General features: G+C 40.8%; 2 protein-coding genes across 11 annotated transcripts in view; one reads left to right on the plus strand and one right to left on the minus strand.

Annotated features, from left to right (window-relative positions):
* Window positions 1–20,176, minus strand: part of TYW1 (tRNA-yW synthesizing protein 1 homolog) — a 312,384-nt gene that overhangs the window by 212,512 nt on the left and 79,696 nt on the right. The gene's annotated exons all lie outside the window — the stretch shown is intronic.
* On the plus strand, window positions 11,845–18,792 carry LOC120360416 (small ribosomal subunit protein uS10-like). The gene is made up of 2 exons (XM_074390704.1): window positions 11,845–12,013; window positions 18,374–18,792. The coding sequence occupies exons 1-2, from the start codon at window positions 11,845–11,847 to the stop codon at window positions 18,742–18,744; spliced, it is 540 nt and encodes a 179-aa protein (XP_074246805.1). The 3' UTR covers window positions 18,745–18,792.

Here is a 20,176-nt window from a genome sequence, read left to right on the forward strand (position 1 = left end):
TAAAGGAGGATAGGTAAGGGAATGCGTACAGGAGTGGGTTTTTTTGATTGTTTTGTTTTGTTTTTGTTTGTTGAGACAGGATCTTGTTCTGTTCAGTGTTGCAATCATAGCTCACTGCAACCTCCGACTCCTGGATTAAAGCAATCCTCCCGCCTCAACTTCTCACGTAGCTGGAACTATGGGTGTGAGCCACCATGCCTAGTTATCTTTTAATTTTTTGTAGCGATGAGGTCTCACTATGTTGCCCAAGCTGGTCTCGAACTCCTGGTTTCAAGCGATTCCTCCCACCTCAGTCTCCCCATATGCTAAGATTATAGTTGTGAGTGAGCCATTGTGCCCAGCCCTGAAGTATAAATATTTGAGACATTATGGGGGTAAGTCACAGTTATATAAGAAACAGATTATCCCCAAAAAGATCACTATTTGATGCAAGGGATAAAATCATATATCACATGAGACATATAAATTGGTACCTGAAGTAAGAAGGTAATCTAAGAAATATCTGGATCAACTAGGGTTGGAATCAAGATAATATCAAGTTTAAAAGGTAAAATCAGATCTCTGGGTAAGACAAACTTATTTCAGTGCAAGTGAAAGCAGTGAAGCCTGGGAGAAGGTGATGCAAGAGAGGGGATGAGGACTTTCTCCTAGGATCAGAGGAAGGCCCGGGTGCTAAAGAAGTCAAATCAATGTCATTCCCCAGTGTGGGGCAGAACAAAGGAAGTCATCCACAATAACTGATTTTGAGGCCAAGTGATTGAAATAATACAGAGTTAACAATACCAACAATGAACAAGGAGATGGAAAGTGGAGACACGAATGAGTGGCCTTTACACACATATGGGGGAGGTGTGTATATGTATTAGTGTACTACTTTTTTTTTTTTTTTTTTTTTTTGACAGAGTCTTGCTCTGTTGCCCAGGCTGGAGTGGAGTGGAGATTGCAGTGGTTCAATCTCAACTAACTGCACCCTCCGCCTCCCGGTTCAAGCAATTCTCCTGCCTTAGCCTCTCAAGTAGCTGGGATTACAGGCGTGCACCACCACCCCTGGCTAATATTTGTATTTTTAGTAGATACAGGCTTTCACCTATTGGTCAGGCTGGTCTCGAACTCCCAACCTCAAGTGATCCACCCACCTCAACCTCCCGAGGTACTGTTATTAATATAAGCCTGTCCACAATGAAAGAACATTCTATAAAATTTTCCTAGCTTAATTACTGCCAGTTGACCATGAAGCCTTTTAACTAGTTTTGGTTCTGGAAAAAAAAAAAAAGTTTCACTGTCCATCTCAGTACTTGCATTTGAAAAAAAAGGAGTAAAGGGAAAATACTGTTCCAGAAACCTGTGCCTACAAACCTCTTCCAAGTTCCTAATAAAATGTACAAGGCAGCAAACAAAACATTCAAATCTTGCAAACAGCACTGAAAACCAAAATGTCCAACAAGTGCCAGAATCGCAGAGTAATTTCCACAAAATCTCATGCCACTAGAGAAACACTTCACTCACTGCTGATTAACAAGTGAATACACTTGGTTATTAACTGCCCTGTGCTTCCCCCTCCAACTCAGGTTGAAGTCATAACCCCCAATGCAACGACATTTGGACACAGGGCCTTTAATGAGGTAATTAAGGTTAAGTGATGTCAGGTGAGTGGGGCACGAATCTGGCAGAACTACTGTCCTACGAAGAGAAAGAGAGACCAGAGATGTCTCTGCATGTGCACAGAGGACCGATCATGTAAGGAAGTTGGAAGAGCGGCTGGGCAGGGTGGCTCACGCCTGTAATACCAGCACTTTGGGAGGCCGAGGCAGGCAGATCACGAGGTCAGATCAAGACCATCCTGGCGAACATGGTAAAACCCCATCTTTACGAAAATACGAAAAAATTAGCCGGGCATGGTGGCGTGCGCTTGTAGTTCCAGCTACTCGGGAGCCTGAGGCAGGAGAATCGCTTGAACCTGGAAGGCGTAGGTCGCAGTGAGCTGCGATGGAGCCACTGCACTCCAGCCTGGCCACGGAGCAAGACTCCATCTCAAAAAAAAAAGATGGACGAGCAACCAAGGTAGCTTCGCCAAAGGACCAGTGAGAGCTTCCCAGAGGTGTGCGGTCCAAATCCAATACTGAAAGACTAAAAGGACTCTGTAAGACACCAGCAGAGAAGCATGTGAGAAGAGAATGCAATGGTTTTCATTTTAAAAATGATTTCTCCAAATGTTTACTTAAGTCTGTGATCCATTTTGAATTAATTTTTATATAAAGTGTGAGGTTTAAGACAACTCTTTCTTGAGATTGGTTGGGGGAAGCAGTCTTTGGGTCTTTTATTTTTTTCTGTTGGTTTGGCCTATGGATATCTAGTTACTCCTGAAAATTCCACCATGGAACTTGATCTTGTTTGGCTGTGTCCCCACCCAAATCTCAACTAGAACTGTATCTCCCAGAATTCCCAGGTGTTGTGGGAGAGGCCCAGGGAGGTCACTGAAACATGGGGGCCAGTCTTTCCTGTACTAGTCTCATGACAGTGAACACGTCTCACAAGATTTGAAGGGTTTATCAGGGTGTTTTCACTTTTGCTTCTTCCTCATTTTCTCTTGCCCCCACCATGTAAAAACTGCCTTTTGCCTCCTGCCACGTTTCTGAGGCCCCTCAGCCCTGTGAAACTGAAAGTGCCATTGAACCTCTTTTCCTTCCCAGTCTCAGGTATGTCTTCATCAGCAGCATGAAAATGGAATAATACAGAATTGCTTTTGCATTTTTGTAAAAAACCAATCGAACATATTTTGTAAGTCTATTTCTGGGATCTCTAGTCTTTCCCTTGATCTGTAAGTCTATCCCTCTGCCAGCAGTACCCCCTCTGTCTTGGTAACTATGACAATATAGTAAGCTACAAGATCAGAGTAAACTACCCCTCCCAGTTCTTTCTTCTTTGTCAACATTGTTTTTGCTATTCTAGGGTCTACGACTTTCGAGTCTTAGATGAAGTTTGCCTGTTTCTACAAAAATCTTATTGGTATTTTTATAAGAATTACATCCAACCTATAGGATCAATCTGGGGAGAACTGACAGGTTATTATTCTGAGTTTTCTAATCCATGAATGTCGTATGGCTATTTGTTTAGATTTTCATTTCATACTGATGAAAGAAATCAGTATTTTTAAATCTTCAGCCTCCAGTCCTGTGTATGTTTTGTTAAATGTAAATCTACGCGTATTACTTTCACTGGAGTGATTGTAAATGAACTTTTTAATTTTGGTTTTCATATGTTCATTGTTAATATACAGAATAAAACTGATTTTTTTGCTTTGATATTGTATCCTGTGACCTTGCTGAACTCAAGTTATAGGAAATTTTTTTTTCTGTCATTTCCTTGAGATTTTCTACCTCACAATCATGTCATCTGCAAAACAAGATGGCTTTATTTCTGCCTCTGCAAGCTGTATGCATTTTCTTTCTCTTGCCTACTTCCAGTGGCTAGAACTTACAATACTACGTAAAACAGGAGTGGTGAACAGAGACCACTTGCTTTATTCCCAATCTTATGAGCAAAGCATTTACTTTTTCATATTGGGTATGATGTTAGGGGTAGGAATTTTGTAGACACTCTTTATTAAGTTAGTATTCTTCTATTTCTAACTTGCTAAGAGTTTGTAATGATGAAGGGTTAGACTCTGCTAAATGTTTTTTCAGAATCAATTGATATGACTGACTGACTTTTTTTCTTCTTAACATGTTTGATATGATAGACCGCTTTGGTTTTTGAATGCTGAACCTGCCTTGCATACCTGGGAAAAATCTACTAAGTTATGGCATATAATTCTTTTTATACTTGGCTGAATTCTATTTGCTAATATGTTGAGGGTTTTTGTTTTGGTTTTGGTTTTTTTTTTTTGTTTGTTTGTTTGTTTGAGACAGTCTTGCTCTGTTGTCCAGGCTGGAGTGCAGTGACGCAATCTCAGCTCCCTCCGCCTCCTGAGTTCCAACCTCCACCACCTGAGTTCAAGCAATTCTCCTGTCTCAGACTCCTGAGTAGCTGGGATTACATGCATACGCCACCAGGCCTGGCTAATTTTTGTAATTTTAGTAGAGATGAGGTTTCACCATGTTAGCCAGGCTGGTCTTAAACTCCTGACCTCATGATCCACTCATCTCAGCCTCCCAAAGGGCTGGCATTACAGGTGTGAGCCATCAGGCCTGGCCTCTATTTGTTAATATCTTGTTGAGAATTTCTACATCTACATTTCTGACAGACTGGTCTTTAGTTCTATTTTACTGCATGGTCTTTTCAGGATTTATCGGGTTAATATTGGTCTCAAAAAATAAGTTGAGAAATGTTCCCCACCTCATGTATTTTAGGGAAAATATGAAGTAAAACTGGCATTAATCTTTATTAAATATTTGGTAGAATTCTTCAGAAAAAACACTGAAACCTACGATTTCACTTTGGGGAACCTTTTAATCACAAAATTAGTTTCTTTGATGATTTATAGGACTATTCAGATTATGCATTTTGGTTGAGTTTTGATAAACTGTGGCTTTTGAGGAATACACGTATTTCACCTACGTTGCCAAAATATCAATATAAAATCATAGCACTCCCTTATTATCATTTCAATGGCTACAGGACCTGTAATAATATTATGTTTCATTCCTGATATTGATGACTTGTGTTTTCTTTTGTATTTTCTAAGTCTTAACTAAAGACATCAATTTTATTGATATTTTCAAAAAATTAGCTTTTGGTTTCATAACACTTTTTATTATGCCATTTCAGTTTCACTGATTTCTATTCTTCACTTCTTTCCATTTTCTTTCTTTTTACTTGGCTCTTTTTTTCTGTTTCTTTAGTAGGAACTTAGATTGCTGATTTGAGACCTTTCCTCATTTCTAATGTAAGAATTTTATATATATATATAATTGCACTTTAGGTTCTGGGGTACATGTGAAGAACATGCAGTACTGTTGCACAGGTATATACATGGCAATGTGGTTTGCTGCCTTCCTCCTCACCTATATCTGGCATTTCTCCCCATGTTATCCCTCCCCAACTCCCTACCCTCTGCTGTCCCTCTCCTAGTCCCCCAACGACAGACCCTAGTGTGTGATGCTCCCCTCACTGTGTCCATGTGTTCTCATTGTTCAACACCCAGAACATGCAGTGTTTGATTTTCTGTTCTTGTGTCAGCTTGCTGAGAATGATGGTTTCCAGATTCATCCATGTCCCTATGAAGGACACAAAGCTCTTCATTTTTTATGGCTGCATAGTATTCCATGGTGTATATGTGCCACAATTTCCTTGTCCAGTCTATCATCGATGGGCATTTGGGTTGGTTCCAGGTCTTTGCTATTGCAAACAGTGCCACAATGTACATACGTGTGCATGTGTCTTTATAATAGAACGATTTTATAATCTTTGGCTATATACCCAGTAATGGAATTGCTGGGTCAAATGAAATTTCTATTTCTAGGTACTTGAAAAATCACCACACTGTCTTCCACAATAGTTGAACTAATTTACACTCCCACCAACAGTGTAAAAGTGTTCCTGTTTCTCCACATCCTCTCCAGCATCTGTTGTCTCCAGATTTTTAAAGGATCACCATTCTAACTGGCATGAGATGGTATCTCAACGTGGTTTTGATTTGCATTTCTCTAATGACCAGTGATGATGAACATTTTTCCATATGTTTGTTGGCCTCATGTATCTCTTCTTTTGTAAAGTGTCTGTTCACATCCTTCGCCCACTTTTGAATGGGTTTGTTTTATTCTTGTAAATCTGTTTTAGTTCTTTGTAGATTCTGGATATCAGCCTTTTGTCAGATGGGTAGATTGCAAAATTTTTCCCATTCTGTTGGTTGCCGATTCACTCTAATGACTGTTTCTTTGGCTGTGCAGAAGCTGTGGAGTTTGATTAGGTCCTGTTTGTCTATTTTGGCTTTTGTTGCCAATGCTTTTGGTGTCTTAGCCATGAAGTCCTTGCCTACGCCTATGTCCTGAATGGTTTTGCCTACGTTTTCTTCTAGGGTTTTTATGGTGTTAGGTCTTATGTTTAAGTCTTTAACCCATCTGGAGTTAATTTTAGTGTAAGGCGACAGGAAGGGGTCCAGTTTCTGCATTCTGCACATGGCTAGCCAGTTTTCTCAACACCATTTATTAAACAGGGAATCCTGTTTAATTATGTTGTAATTCATAACCAGAACAAGCACTATAGTTTTTAGATCATTAGTTATATAAAGTATCAGTATGGATTCCTTTGGTTTTATCCGATTTGGGGACCCCTCAAATTCATGAAGCTGTATGTTGATGTCTTTCATCAAATTTGGGCCAGCTTCAACCAATTATTTTTTCAAATACTCTTTCAGCACTACTTATTAAATTTCACTCTCCTTCCACAACACTGATAATATAAATGTTGGATCTCTTACCACAAATTAAGCATTCCTTATCCAAAATGCTTGGTACCAACAGTGTTTCAGATTTCAAATTTTTAGAGATTTTGGAATATTTGCAATATACACACTGGTTGTGCATCTTTAATCAAAAAAATCCAACATCCAAAATGTTCCAATGAGTATTTCCTTTGATCATCATCTCAGTGCTCAAAACATTTTGAATTCTGAAGCATTTCTGATTTCAGATATTTAAATTAGGGATACTCAGTCTATACTGCCCTGCAGCTTCTAAGGCTATACTGAGTGTTCTTTTCCAGTCTACTTTTGTCTACGTTGTTCAGATTGGGTAAAAATCTCTTTTTTTTTTTCTTTTTTTTTTTTTTCTTTTTGAGATGAAGTCTAGCTCTGTCACCCAGACTGGAGTGCAATGATGCAATCTCAGCTCACTGCAACCTCCGCCTCCTGGGTTCAAGCAATTATCCTACCTCAGCCTCCCAAGAAGCTGGGATTACAGGGACACATAACCACGCCCAGCTAATTTTTGTATTTTTAGTGGAGACAGGATTTCACCATGTTGGCCAGTGCCAGTCTCAAACTCCTGACCTCAGGTGATCCACCTGCCCTGGCCTCCCAAAGTGCTAGGATTACAGGTGTGAGCCACCACACCGGGCACAGACTGGGTAAATTCTATCGTTCTGTCCTGTTCACCCATCATTCTATTGATCTGTTAAGGTCATCAATTCTATCTTGTCATCTCCACTTGACTACTGAGCCCAGCAATCAGAAATTTCTTTATTTCTCTTACTATATATCTCAATTTTAGAATTCCCTCTTGGTTCTTTTATAAATTCTCTTTCTTTGCTGAGACTTCTTTTTCATTTGTTTCAAGACAATTTATAACTGATGGCTAAAGCATTTTGATGACAGCTACTTTAAAATCCTTGTCAGTTAATTCCATCACTTGATTTATCTGGTGTTGATGTCAGTTGATTATTCTTATTCAAGGTGTGATTTTCTTGTTTCTTGGTATGGCAAGAGATGTTTTTGTTGCATCCTAGACATTCTATTATGTTGGAAATTCCAGACCCTAGTTCACTGATTCTTTTCTTTCAGTACATTATTTCCACTTAGTATGCAGGTCCTGCCCTACTTCTGTGTGCTGTGGTTCCAATGGCAGTTTAATTTTCAGAGCCTATGCAGTGTAATTTTTCTTAGACTCCCAATGGTCCCTGCTGGAGCAGTCTGAGGGGGAGGGAGTGACTCCTCCAGCGTGGCCCACTGGGAGTCTCTCAGTGGAGAGAGAGAATGTCAGGCCAGCAGAATTCCAAGGCCAGGCTGCTTCTGTGGCAGCTTCTCTGGCATATACCCTCTGGCAGCCCCAATATCTCTAGGTAGAGAGGGAAGTCTCAGACCCCCAAGGACAAAGAGGGTTCCCCAGCTGGGCCAATTGTGGTGGTGGGGTCCCTCTTGGTAGTGCCACCCAGCTGACATCGTATCTGTTGGCAGGTGAAGAGAATCTCAGGCCTAGCAAGGATCGACAGAATCCCAGGCCAGGCCACTTGAGAGGGCTGCAGGCTGGGGAGAGGGGTAGAGTCTCTCTAATTAATATACAGCAACAGGAAGCAAATCAGTGGTTTCCAGGAAGTAAAGAGAAAAATGAATCATAAAGAAGCACAAGGGAACTTTTGTATTTTGGAAATACAAAACATTTTGTATTAAGGAAATATTATCTTAACTATGGTGATAGCTTCATGGGCATATATATGTATACAAACTCACGAGGCAGAGCAGGGTGGCTCACGCCTGTAATTCCAGCACTTGGGGAGGCCAAGGCAGGTGGATCACTTGAGGTGAGGAGTTTGAGACCACTCTGGCCAACATGGTGAAACCCTGTCTCTAATAAAAATATAAAAATTAGCGAGGCACGTGTAATCCCAGCTACTCGGGAGGCTGAGGCAGAAAAATCTCTTGAACCCAGGAAGCAGAAGTTGCAGTGAGCAGAGATCACACCTCCACACTCCAGCCTGGGCAACAGAATGAGATTCCAAACCAAAAAAAAAAAAAACATCAAAATGTACACTTTAAATATGTACAATTTCTCATATGTCAATTATACAGCAATAAAATCGAAAACACTTTAAAATGTAAAAATAAGACACAGGAGTCCACTGATGATCAAAACAGAAGATAACCATAATGGGTAGAGTTGATGAAAATGCATCATTACATAGTCATATTCAAAAACAAGGGGAAAGTCACCATTTGAGGTGGTAATTAAAACAACTCCTACTTTGAAAATTAGTAATTTAAGAGAAAAAATATCAGGCATTTATCATGCATTGTCAATAGGAACAGTATTTCAGAGTAACTGTATCTTTGGTTGATTTTTTTAAAAAAAGGAAAGAAGAGCTCTCCTTAAAGAATAATGCTAGCTAGTAATGCAGAAGAAATGACAGAATTAAAAATACGCTTTTACAACTCTAATTAGATACTATTTCAGGGAAGTATTAATATTAACAACTGGTGGTTTTTTTTTTTTAAAGCAAACATTCGCTTAATGGTCGACAGAAAACTAGACGTTATAATAATGCCAAAATAAAGTTCTACAGACACAGAAGAAAACATAACTGAACAAAGGAGGGAAGAGAGTATGATTGCTGTCACTTCTTACAGATGAACAATGGGAGTAGTTTCCTGAGATGGAATCTATTACTGGTGAAAATGCTGTGAACACTGATGAAATACAAAAGATTTAGAATATTCCGTACACTTAGTTAATAAAGCAGTGGCACCATTTGAGACTATTGACTCCAGTTTTGAAGAAGTGCTACTGTGAGCAAAAGGCCACCAAACAGCACTGCATGCTACAGAGAAACCTTCTGTGAAAGGAAGAGTAAACTGATGCAGCAAGCTTCACCACTGTCTTATTTTAAAAAGCTGCCACAGCCACCCCAACCTTCAGCAACTGCCACCCTCATCAGTCAGCAGCCATCCACCAGCAAAAAGACCATGACTCCCTCAAGGCTCAGATGATCATTAGCAATTTTAGAAACAAAATATATTTTAATTAATTATGATTTTTAAAATTACATTTTTTAGGCCTCATGCTACTGCACACTTAGCAGACTACGGTACAGTGTAAACATGACTTTTATAGGGAATGGGAAACCAGTGCATTTGTGTGGCTCGCTTTATTGTGATACCTGCTTCACTGCAGTGGTCTGGAACAAAACCTGAAATATCTCCAAGGCATGCCTGTCATTTGTGGGCACGCTAGCCCCACTTCAATAATGGTTATTTCCCTCTCCTGCCACATATAAACAAGCGTGTCTTGATATTCTCGCAAAACAACAACAACAACAACAACAACCTCTAGTCTCTTTACTTCTGTTGTTTGTGTTTTGGTTTTTGTTTTGGTTTGGGGTTTTTATTTTTTGAGACAGTCTTGCTGTGTTGCCCAGGCTGGAGTACAGTGATGCAATCTCGGCTCACTGCAACCTCCACCTCCCAAGGTCAAGCGATTCTCATGCCTCAGCCTCCCAAGTAGCTGGAACTACAGGCACATCCACCACGTCTAGCTAATTTTTATATTTTTTTAAGAAATGAGGTTTCATCATGTTGGCCAGGCCGGTCTCAAACTCCTGACCTCAGGTGATCCTCTCACCTTGACCTCCCAAAGTGCTGGGATTATAGGAGTGAGCCACTGCACCTGGCCACTATACCTCTGTTAAAGCTAAACATATCCATTATAAGTAAGTGCAAGTAGCTAACCGCTTCATGACACCTTCTCATGTCGTAGTGCCAGACTATGTTTGTACAGAAATACACAGTATTTAATATAAAGGACATCCCCTTTTCTCTCATTATCTTACAGTTTGGGCAATGTTATACTATCTGTAAATTTACTTTAACAACAGTATAGAGTATAAACAAAAGGCACTGAGTCTGATATTACTGAAAATCACTGGACTGGAAAGAAGAAACTTGGGATATGAGAAGTATTAAAAATAAATAAATAGACAGAGCTTAGATGGAATAACAGAAGTGTCATCTGGCTGGGTACAGTGGCTCACACCTGTAATCCCAGCACTTAGAGAGGCCAAGGCGGGTGTATCACTTGAGTACAGGAGTTCAAGACCAGCCTGGGCAACATAAGGAGACGCTGTCTCTATAGAAAAATTTAAAAATTAGCCAGGCATTGTGGTGCACACCTATAGTCCCAGCTACTCAGGAGGCTGAGGTGGGAGAATCACTTGAGCCAGGAATGCTGAGGCTGCAGTGAGCCATGACTACATTACTGTACTCTAGCCTGGCCAGGCGTGGTGGCTCATGCTTGTAATCCCAGCATTTTGGGAGGCGAAGGTGAACAGATCACAGAAGTCCAGGAGTTCAAGACCAGCCTCGGAGACACGGTGAAACCCAATCTCTATAAGAAATATCAAAGTTAGCTGGGCATGGTGGTGTACATCTACAATCCCAGCTACTCCAGGTGGATCACTGAAGTCTGGGAGGGTGAGGCTGCAGTGAGCCGAGATCATGCCACTGCACTCCAGCCTGGGCGACAGAGTGAGCCGGTCTCAAATTTTAAAAAAACAGAAGTGTCATCTGTTGGGATATTCCTGCCCCTTAGGATAAAGCCAGAGGAAAAGGAGTGCAAAACAGAGTTTTGCAAGAAGAGTTTCTCAAGTATCCACAAATAACAGCAACAGGTTGTGGGGCAGATGGTACTAAAAAGACTCCAGAGAGAAATCTGGAGAATGTTCTTCTGACAACGGCAGAGGCTAAGAACCAGGTTCTTTATGAAGAAGGACCAGAGTAACTGGAGCATCCAGCAAAGGTCAACTGCAGACTGTGAAGACAGGCACGGGCAGTCCAGGAGAGAAACGAAGGCCAAGGGATGTTTCCTGTAAAGCCCAAGAGGGCACAATGGGAAAGGAAGGCACAGGGAGAGCTGGGCTCACAGTGGAAGGAGCACACAGAAACACAAAGCGCAAGATGGCCAGCGGGAGGGATCGCAATCACGAACCCAGGATAGAGACGTTTTAAAACAGTAATACAGGACGTAAAAGTCAAGCATTGTTGGAGAAGAAAAGTTAGTTTCATTAGCAGATGCTGATGATGATGACGATGGTGATGATGACTTCCGAGAAGAAGCCTGGCTCTGTGGCCTAGGCTAGAGTTCAGTGGCACAATCTTGGCTCACTGCAACCTCTGCCTCCCGGATTCAAGTGATTCTCCCACCTCAGCCTCCAGAGTAGCTAAGATTAGAGCCAAGTACCACCATCCCAGGCTAATTTTTTTTTTTTTTTTTTTTTTTTAGTAGAGACAGGACTTCACCATGTTGGTTGGCCAGGTGGTCTCCAACTCCTGACCTCAGGTGATCCGCATGCCTCAGCCTCCCAAAGTGAGCCACGACACCCGGCCTAGTACTGTCAGAGTTGAACTAACCAATAACAGTAATGAGAGTGAGTTTTATATGGAGACCCTTGCTAGGGCGGAATGGCCTAAGAAACGGTCTGGCGGACAGGCCTGGAGCTGCTACATCACCAGGAACGGAGTTAGTGGAGGCCTGCAGTAACTCAGCTCCTGGAGATACAGCCACAAACAGCGGCAAGAGACGAAAATCAGGTACCTGATAAAAAGCCCTTATCCAGAATCTAAAAGAACTTTTACAATCCAACAAGAGATACATAGTCCCATGTAAAAATGGGCAAAGGATTTGAGGGGACATTTCTCCAAGGAAGATATACAAACATCCGATTTGCAAACGAGAAGATGCTCAATATCACGGTCTGCAGGAAGACGCAGACCTCTAAGAGATACCACCTGACACCCCCAGGATGGCAATCATCAAAAATATGAACAATAACAAATGCTGGCAAGGCTGAGGAGAAATCGGAACCCTCACACACACAGGTAGGAAATGAATGAAAACATATCTCCATGCAAAGACGTGTACCTATGATAATGTCGGGCGGGCACAGTGGCTCATGCCCGTAATCTCAGCATTTTGGGAGGCTGAGGCAGGTGGATCACCTGAGGTCAGGAGTTCGAGATCAGCATGGCCAACATGGTGAAACCCCATCTCTACTACAATTACAAAGATCAGCTGGATGTGCTGGTGGACTCCTGTAAGCCCAGCTACTCAGGAGGCTGAAACAAGAGAATTGCTTGAACCCACAAGGCAGAGGTTGCAGTGAGCCAAAATCACGCCACTCCAGCCTGGGTGACAGAGCAAGACTCTGTCTCAAAATAATAATAAGAATGATGTCTATAGCAGTGCTATTTACCCACTGATTTTTTTTTTTTTTTTTTTTTGAGACAGGGTCTCACTCCATTGCCCAGGCTAGAGTGCAGTAGTGCAATCACAGCTCATTGCAGCCTCAGCCTCCCAGGCTCAAGCAATCCTCCTGCCTCAGCCCTCCAAGTAGTTAGGGCTATAGGCATACACTCAACTAATTTTTTTGTAGGGACAGGGGTCTCCCTGTATCGCCCAGGCTGGAGCATTTTTCATAACATCCAAAAAGAAAAAGGAACCCAAATGTCCATCAACTGATAAACAGATAAACAAAATGTGGTATATTCATACACAAATTGTTATTAGACATGAAAAGGAATTAAGTACTGATGCATAATACAACATGGATGTACCCTGAAAACACTTTACTAAGTGAAAGAAACCAGGCACAAAAGGACACATACTATACAATTCCATTTACATGAAATGCCCAGATTAGGCAAATTTATACAAATAGAAGGTAGATTAATGGTTCCTTGGGGCTTAGGGGAGAAAGGAGTATGGGAATTGGCTGCTTATGAGAGCAGGATTTCTTTTAGGGGGGACACAAATGTTCTACAGTAAGTACGACTATGGATGCAGAGCCTGTGACATTACTAAAAACCATGAAACTACACACTTTAAATGGGTGAACTGTATGTAAATGTTATCTCAATAAAGTTATTTAAATGGCATACAGAAGAAATTCACAAGTTGATTCTAACCTATATAGAAATGGAAAGAACTGGCAGGGCAGCATGGTTGACGCCTGTCATCCCAGCCCTTTGGGAGGCCAAGGCTCTCTGGCCAACATGGTGAAACCCCGTCTCTCCTAAAAATACAAAAAGTAGCTGGGCGTGGTGGCACGTGCCTGTAATCCCAGCTACTCAGAAGGCTGAGGCAGGAGAATTGCTTGAACCCAGGAGGCGGAGGTTGCGGTGAGCTGGGATCACACCACTGCACTCCAGCCTGGGCGACAAAGCGAGACTCCATCTAGAAAAATTAAAAAAAAAAAAATGAAATGCAAAAGAAGGGTGGAAGCAATCTTGGCCATAAAACAAAACCAGGATGGAGAACTTACGCTACGTAATTTCAGACTGACTACAAAAGCTTACAGAACCACGACAACATGGTATTGGCACAGGATAGACAAACCTATCAGTGGCACAGAATGTAACTCTTCAGATGGACTCTTCAAATAGGCCAGAAATAGGCCTGCCCATATGACAGACTGACCATCTACAATGGCCTAAAAAGTAATTCAATGGAGAGAGAAAGTGTGACGTTACCAGAATCATCGTGGAGTTACTGATGTTAAGAAAGCCCTGGCAAAGACGGCTGGGGAAGGTCATGAAGAGAGGGCTCTCACGCTTGCGTGCCTGGTAACAGGAAAGATTCTACAAAAGCCACAACGTGAACAAAGGCCATCACAACCTTACACAGAAATACTTCTGTGACGACATCAGCCCAGCAACTGCCTGTCCATCCTCTGACAGCATCCCCCTTGTAACTGACCTTTGTAGGAAAGAATGATGACCTCAGAACAGTTCGGTAACACTCCGCGTTTCTTCCTTTGAAGCTGGATATAAGCTGGGCATGGTGGCTGATGTCTATAGTCCCAGCGCTTTGGGAGGCCGAGGCGGGTGGATCAGCTGAGATTAGGAGTTTGAGACCAGCCTGGCCAACAATGGCAAAACCCGGTCTCTACTAAAAGTACAAAAGAAATTAGCCAGGCGTGGTGGTATGCGTTGTAATACCAACAACTAGGGAGGCCGAGGCAGGAAAATCTCTTGAACCCGAGAGGCGAAGGTTGCAGTGAGCTGAGATTGTGTCACTGTACTCCAGCCTAGGCAACAGAGCAATACTCCATCTCAAAAAAAAAAAAAAAGGCTGGGTGTAGTGTGTACAATATTTCCAGCTATTTGAGGAACCAAGTCAGGAGGATCACTTGAACCCAGGAGTTCAGCCTGGACAACATAGCAAAATCTCTCTCTTGAAAAAAAAAAAAAACATAAGCAAAAAACAACTCTTTGCCTTCCTGAAAACGGACGTAGTTTATTAACAGATACATATTCCCACTGCTATGTTCTCTTCCCAAATAAGTATCTTTTCTTTTAGAAAGAGGCCTCTGTTTGTTATCTGGTTCACATAACTGGTGTCAGAAATGGGACCTGAAAAAAGAGCAGCAGCAGAACTGGAGACTCAGCCCCACTGTGCGGCACTCGCTGGAGTCCTCCACCTCTCACCTCTGCGGTCCTTTTCTGCCCTGTGAGTCTTCTCTCAGTCTGAGCATCCTGCCTTTAAGTAGAGGCTTTTTTACTTTATTGAGAACACAGATTGGATACGGTCACCTTAATAATCGTTCACACATCCCTCTTGGGATGACAGACTTTTCACCTTTTCTGATAAGCATTTTGTAGTATAAAGAAAAGTGTCTTTATGGACTGAGTACTCTTGATTTCTAAAACACGAACATTCTCTCTGGGAGGCGTGATTTCTCTGGTTTGTGTGCCTCATTTAACAGCTTATTTGATCTGCATGCCTACATTAAAATGCTTTTGAATACCTTATCTTGGGTTCTTTTCATTTGGTTTGACTCTTCCCAGGCTTGTTTCTGAAAACTTTCTGAGACCAAAATAAATGTTCTGGATATTGGGCGCAGGATGAATAATTAAATGCCACTAGGTGGCCGAGCACAGTGGCTTACACCTGTAATCCCAGCTCTTTGAGAGGCCAAGGCAGGTGGACCAGGAGGTCAGGAGATGGAGACCATTGTGGCCAACATGGTGAAACGCCATCTCTATTAAAAATATATATTTTTTTAATTAGCTGGACATGGTGGTGTGCACCTGTAGTCCCAGCTACTCGGGAGGCTGAGGCAGGGGAATCGCTTGAACTCAGGAGGCAGAGGTTGCAGTGAGCCAAGACTGCACCACTGTACTCCAGCCTGGAGACAGAACAAGACTCCATCTCAAAAAAATAAAAAAGAAAAGAAAAAGCCACTAGGCTGCTGGGTGCAGTGGCTCACACTGTAATCCCAGAACAGTGGGAGGCCAAGGCAGACAGGTCACTTCAGCTCAGGAGTTCAAGACCAGCCTGAGCAACGTGGCGAAACCCTGTATCTACCAAAATATACAAACAATTAGGCAGGCATAGTGGTACGCACACCTGTAGTCCCAACTACTCGGGAGGCTCAGGCAGGAAGATCGCTTGAGCCTGGGAGGTTGGGGGTTGCGGTGAGCCAAGACTGCACCACTGCACTCCAGCCTGGGTGACAGAGTGAGACTCAATCTCAAAAAAAAAAAAGCTACCAGGGTGGTTGCCGCCATCTAAAACAAAGCTTTCCTGACATTCCCTCATGGGATTTATATAATTTTCTTTGCTCTCAAGAGATTAATAAGAAATGGAGTAAGATTCTCAAACATTTAGGCATCCTAGGTTTTCTAGGACTATAGAAGGCTATATATTATGGCCTATTCTTCTGCACATTTTTAAACTGATGGGCAAATTACAAGGAAAATTCAGAGCACTAAGGATCATTATTCAAAAAGACCTTCAACTCTAGCGTTAACATGTAGAATCTTGTAATTCACTATCCCTCTATTTGTTTTTCTGCCTACTTTAAATCTGCTGACGTTTCTACTGGTGTTGAGATGAAACTCACTGCTTTTGGCATTCCAGCCAGGATATTTTTTACAAAGAGAGAGAGAGAAGTCTTAAAGGGCTTTCAAATTAATGCCTTTACAAATTACAACAGCTCCATGGTAACCAAAAACTTTGACACCTTTTAGAAATATAAATTTAGGTTTTCCTAACTACCAACTGTGTATGGTGATGGAACATTTAATTGAAAAATTAATCTCTAAAAGAAAAAGAACTAGATAGATGTTTCTAATGCTAGGCACTCAAGTCAAACATGTCAAAATCTTGAGCTCAGAGCAGTAATAAAAGGTATGTCTATCCAGCATACACACACAAAAATATCTTGCTTTTTCTGGCACACAGAGGCCAAAAAGAAAAAGCCGAAACAGGCCAGGCTTGGTGGCTCATGCCTGTAATCCCAGCAATTTGGGAGCCCGAGGCAGGTGGATCACTTGAGGTCAGGAGTTTGAGACCAGCCTGACCAACATGGCAAAACCCCATCTCTACTAATAATACAAAAACTAGCTGGGCATAGTGGCATATGCCTGTAATCCCAGCTACTTGGGAGGTTGAGGCACAAGAATTGCTTGAACCGGGGAGGCAGGGGTTGCAGTGAGCTGAAATCGTGTCATTGCATTCCATCCTGGGCCACAAGAGCAAAACTCCATCTCAAAAAAAAAAAAGAAAAAGCCAAAAGAAAAACAAAAAAACACCTGCTAAAATTCTTCTCTGCCTACATTTGCTAATTAAGCAAACCAGACACGCAAACAAAAGATTTATCTGTTACTAATTCAATGCTACCTAGAGACTTTATTTTACTTATACAATTCAGCCAGTCCTAGCTACTACGTAAACATTAAACATTTAACCCCAAACTCATCTGAAACTACAAAAAAGTGTCAAGGGAAGGGGATGATATAAAGACTTTCTAAAAATCAAAGTGTCATGGAAACTGCTGTACCCAAAATTGTGGTCCATGGCCTTCATTAGATTAGCTATTGAGGCAAATCAAGTTTAGCCATAGGAACAGCTCCAGTTTTGCCACAAACATAATTTGGATCCAACTGTTTTATAAACCAATGAGTTTATATTATCACATTGTGATAAAAATTTAAAAATAAAAAACTATCAGATCTTTATTTTTGTGCATATTTATGTGTTTATGCGTATTTACATGTACTGTATGTTGTGTCGACATTGTATAACTTGGCATAGTTAGTTGGAAGAAGTCCCTTAAAGACAAAGGGTGCTCATATAAAATATATAGTAATTATCCCAAGTGCCTTTTAGTTCACATGATTTATGGAAGTCTTTAATCTATAAGCTGGCTTAAAGTTATTGGTAAAATATAAATTAAAATGTCTTGAAAATTGTCAGGATGCATCTTTGCCTAGTTTTACTGCTCAGACAGTTCATATTTGTCTCAACCAGGTATTTTCAGACATCAGGGCTTCACACTGAGGTTATAAAACTGTAAGCCCAGCCTAAAATAGAATGATCTTTGTGTAGTATTTTGATAAATAAGACTAACTTGTCACTGTTGGTTTAAAAAAAACAGGTGTATATTCTGAGTTATTGGACACCTGATATTCACAGGCAATAAAAAGTATTAATAGGGAAATAACTGGAAATGACACTAGCTTTGTCTAATATCTCAATTCTCATGAGCAATCTAGGAAAACAGTTAATAAATAAATAAATAAACGTAAATGGGATAAATGCTTATAAATGAACTTTTCAAGCAATTTGAAATCTTAAAGTTATGTTAAATTAAAAAATAGGTACTGATTGTCTGAGTCAGTCCCAACTAAGATTTTAAAAATTCTCTTACAAGGAAAGAAACTTCTAAAAATTGTAAAATGGTTATCATTTATAAAATAGTTATAAGTGAAAAACAATGCAAGATCTTGCTTTCTATGTTTTCACTAAAAGTAAAGGTTACAAACAGTTAAAAATTGTAATGAATATGTATAATTCTATATATAAAATGTGCCTGAATACATAAGGTATGTTTTTAATAGGAAAAAAAGTATAAGATGGGCATAAAACTGTGGTCCTTGCTCTTTGAGGAAGCTGTGGTCGTAGCCGTTGTGGATCTGTAGTCCGCAGGCTCCTGCTCCAGACTCACCGCGTGGAGCTGCAGGTGGCGATTCACCGGATTCGAATCACTCTAACCAGCCGCAGCGTGAAGTCGCTGGAGAAGGTGTGTGCTGACTTGATCAGAGGAGCAAAGGAAAAGAATCTGAAAGTGAAAGGACCGGCTCGAATGCCGACGAAGACTTTGAGAATCGCTACAAGAAAAGCACCTTGTGGTGAAGGTTCTAAAACATGGGATCGTTTCCAGATGAGAATCCACAGTCCTTCTGAGATTGTTAAGCAGATTACTTCCTTCAGTATTGAGCCAGGAGTTGAGGTGGAAGTCACCATTGCAGATGCTTAAGTCAGTTATTTTAATAAATTGATTACCAGTTGTTAAAAAAAAAAAAAATGTGGTCCTTACTGAGAAAAGAATGATTTAGAGTCAGGCACAGTGGCTCACATGAGGGAAACTGAGGTGGGAGGATCACTTGAGGCCTGGAGCTTCCGGCTACAGTGAGCTATGGTTGTGCCACTGCACTCCAGTCTGGCTGACAGAGTGAGACCCTGTCTCAAAAATATAAAAATAATTTTTTTTAATTAAAAAATTTTTTAAAGAACAATTTTGTCTAATTTAGAATTTATTTAAAGGTTATTTCAAAATACAGATATGAGAAAGAAACAGAATACAGAAATGGAGAGAGAGATGTGAGAAAAGTTATGGATATGAAGATATGTTTTCTAAGGAAGGTTAAAAACAAAAAAGTAACTTTGTATGAGAAAGAATCTCATGTAATAAATTTTTGTTCTAAACTAAAGTGACTCATTATTAAGGATAAGGAATTGTAGGGCAAAGCAGAAAGTCCAAGCACATCAACAATAATCTGAGAAAAGTCATAATCAAGTTCAGGAAAAGACAATGTATAAAAGAAATTTTGCATGTCATTAAATTGGCTATACTTAAAAGGGACTGTTTATACTATCTTTCTAAACACTGATCTATGATGCTAAAATATACTAATATAAAAACATTTAAATTTGGTTACCTATGTTAAAACAACAGGGTTTACCTAAAGTATTTGCTCTTAATAAAATTGTAACCGGTTTTAATTTTTACTTCTGAAATGTTTCTTTAACACTCATCTTCTGAACTATTTCTATTTCTTCCTGAGATCTCATTGATTGTCCTACTCTCAGGCTAGAGATGCAGTGTTTTCATTTCACTTATTCAGGAAAAGTTCTTTCTTTTTGAAATTTCTCAAATTTATATTAGAAGCACAACCTTTGCTGTACCTCACTGTAACTTCCAGATCATACATCACTGCCTTCTGTTCTTTCTCCTCTTGAAAAGGTATACCTTTTTGCTTGGCTGGAGTGATAACTCTCTCCAACCTTTTTGTCAACTCCTCTAACTTTTTTTTCCTAGTTCTAACTCTGCTGTTATGGCCTGACACTAACATGTTTATATTAAAAGCCTAGAAAGCAATGTTTTCCTGTAGTATAATTTGATTCTGTGCTCTTGGCTTTCCTTGATGTGTCTAAATTGTTCCCTGTAACGAGGAAACTTCCCATGCTGTTACTAAGAATCACGTATTCCCCTACTCAAGGTACCAGTGTTTTTGTTGTTGTTTTTCTTTTTAGACAGTGTCTCATTCTGTCGCCTAGGATGGAGTGCAGTGGCGTGATCTCAGCTCACTGCAACCTCTGCCTCCCTGGTTCAAGCAATTCTCCTGCCTCAGCCTCCTGAATAGCTGAGACTACAGGTGCGCACCACCGTGCCCCGCTAACTTTTGCAT

The sequence above is a fragment of the Saimiri boliviensis genome, chromosome 20, assembly GCF_048565385.1.
Source record: "Saimiri boliviensis isolate mSaiBol1 chromosome 20, mSaiBol1.pri, whole genome shotgun sequence".
Lineage (NCBI taxonomy): Eukaryota > Metazoa > Chordata > Mammalia > Primates > Cebidae > Saimiri > Saimiri boliviensis.

Coding starts and splice junctions, on each gene's coding strand:
- LOC120360416 (XM_074390704.1), top strand. CDS start 11,845: ATGAGAGTGAGTTTTATATGGAGACCCTTGCTAGGGCGGAATGGCCTA. Junction 12,014..18,373: donor CGGCAAGAGACGAAAATCAG/GTACCTGATAAA, acceptor TTGCTCTTTGAG/GAAGCTGTGGTCGTAGCCGT.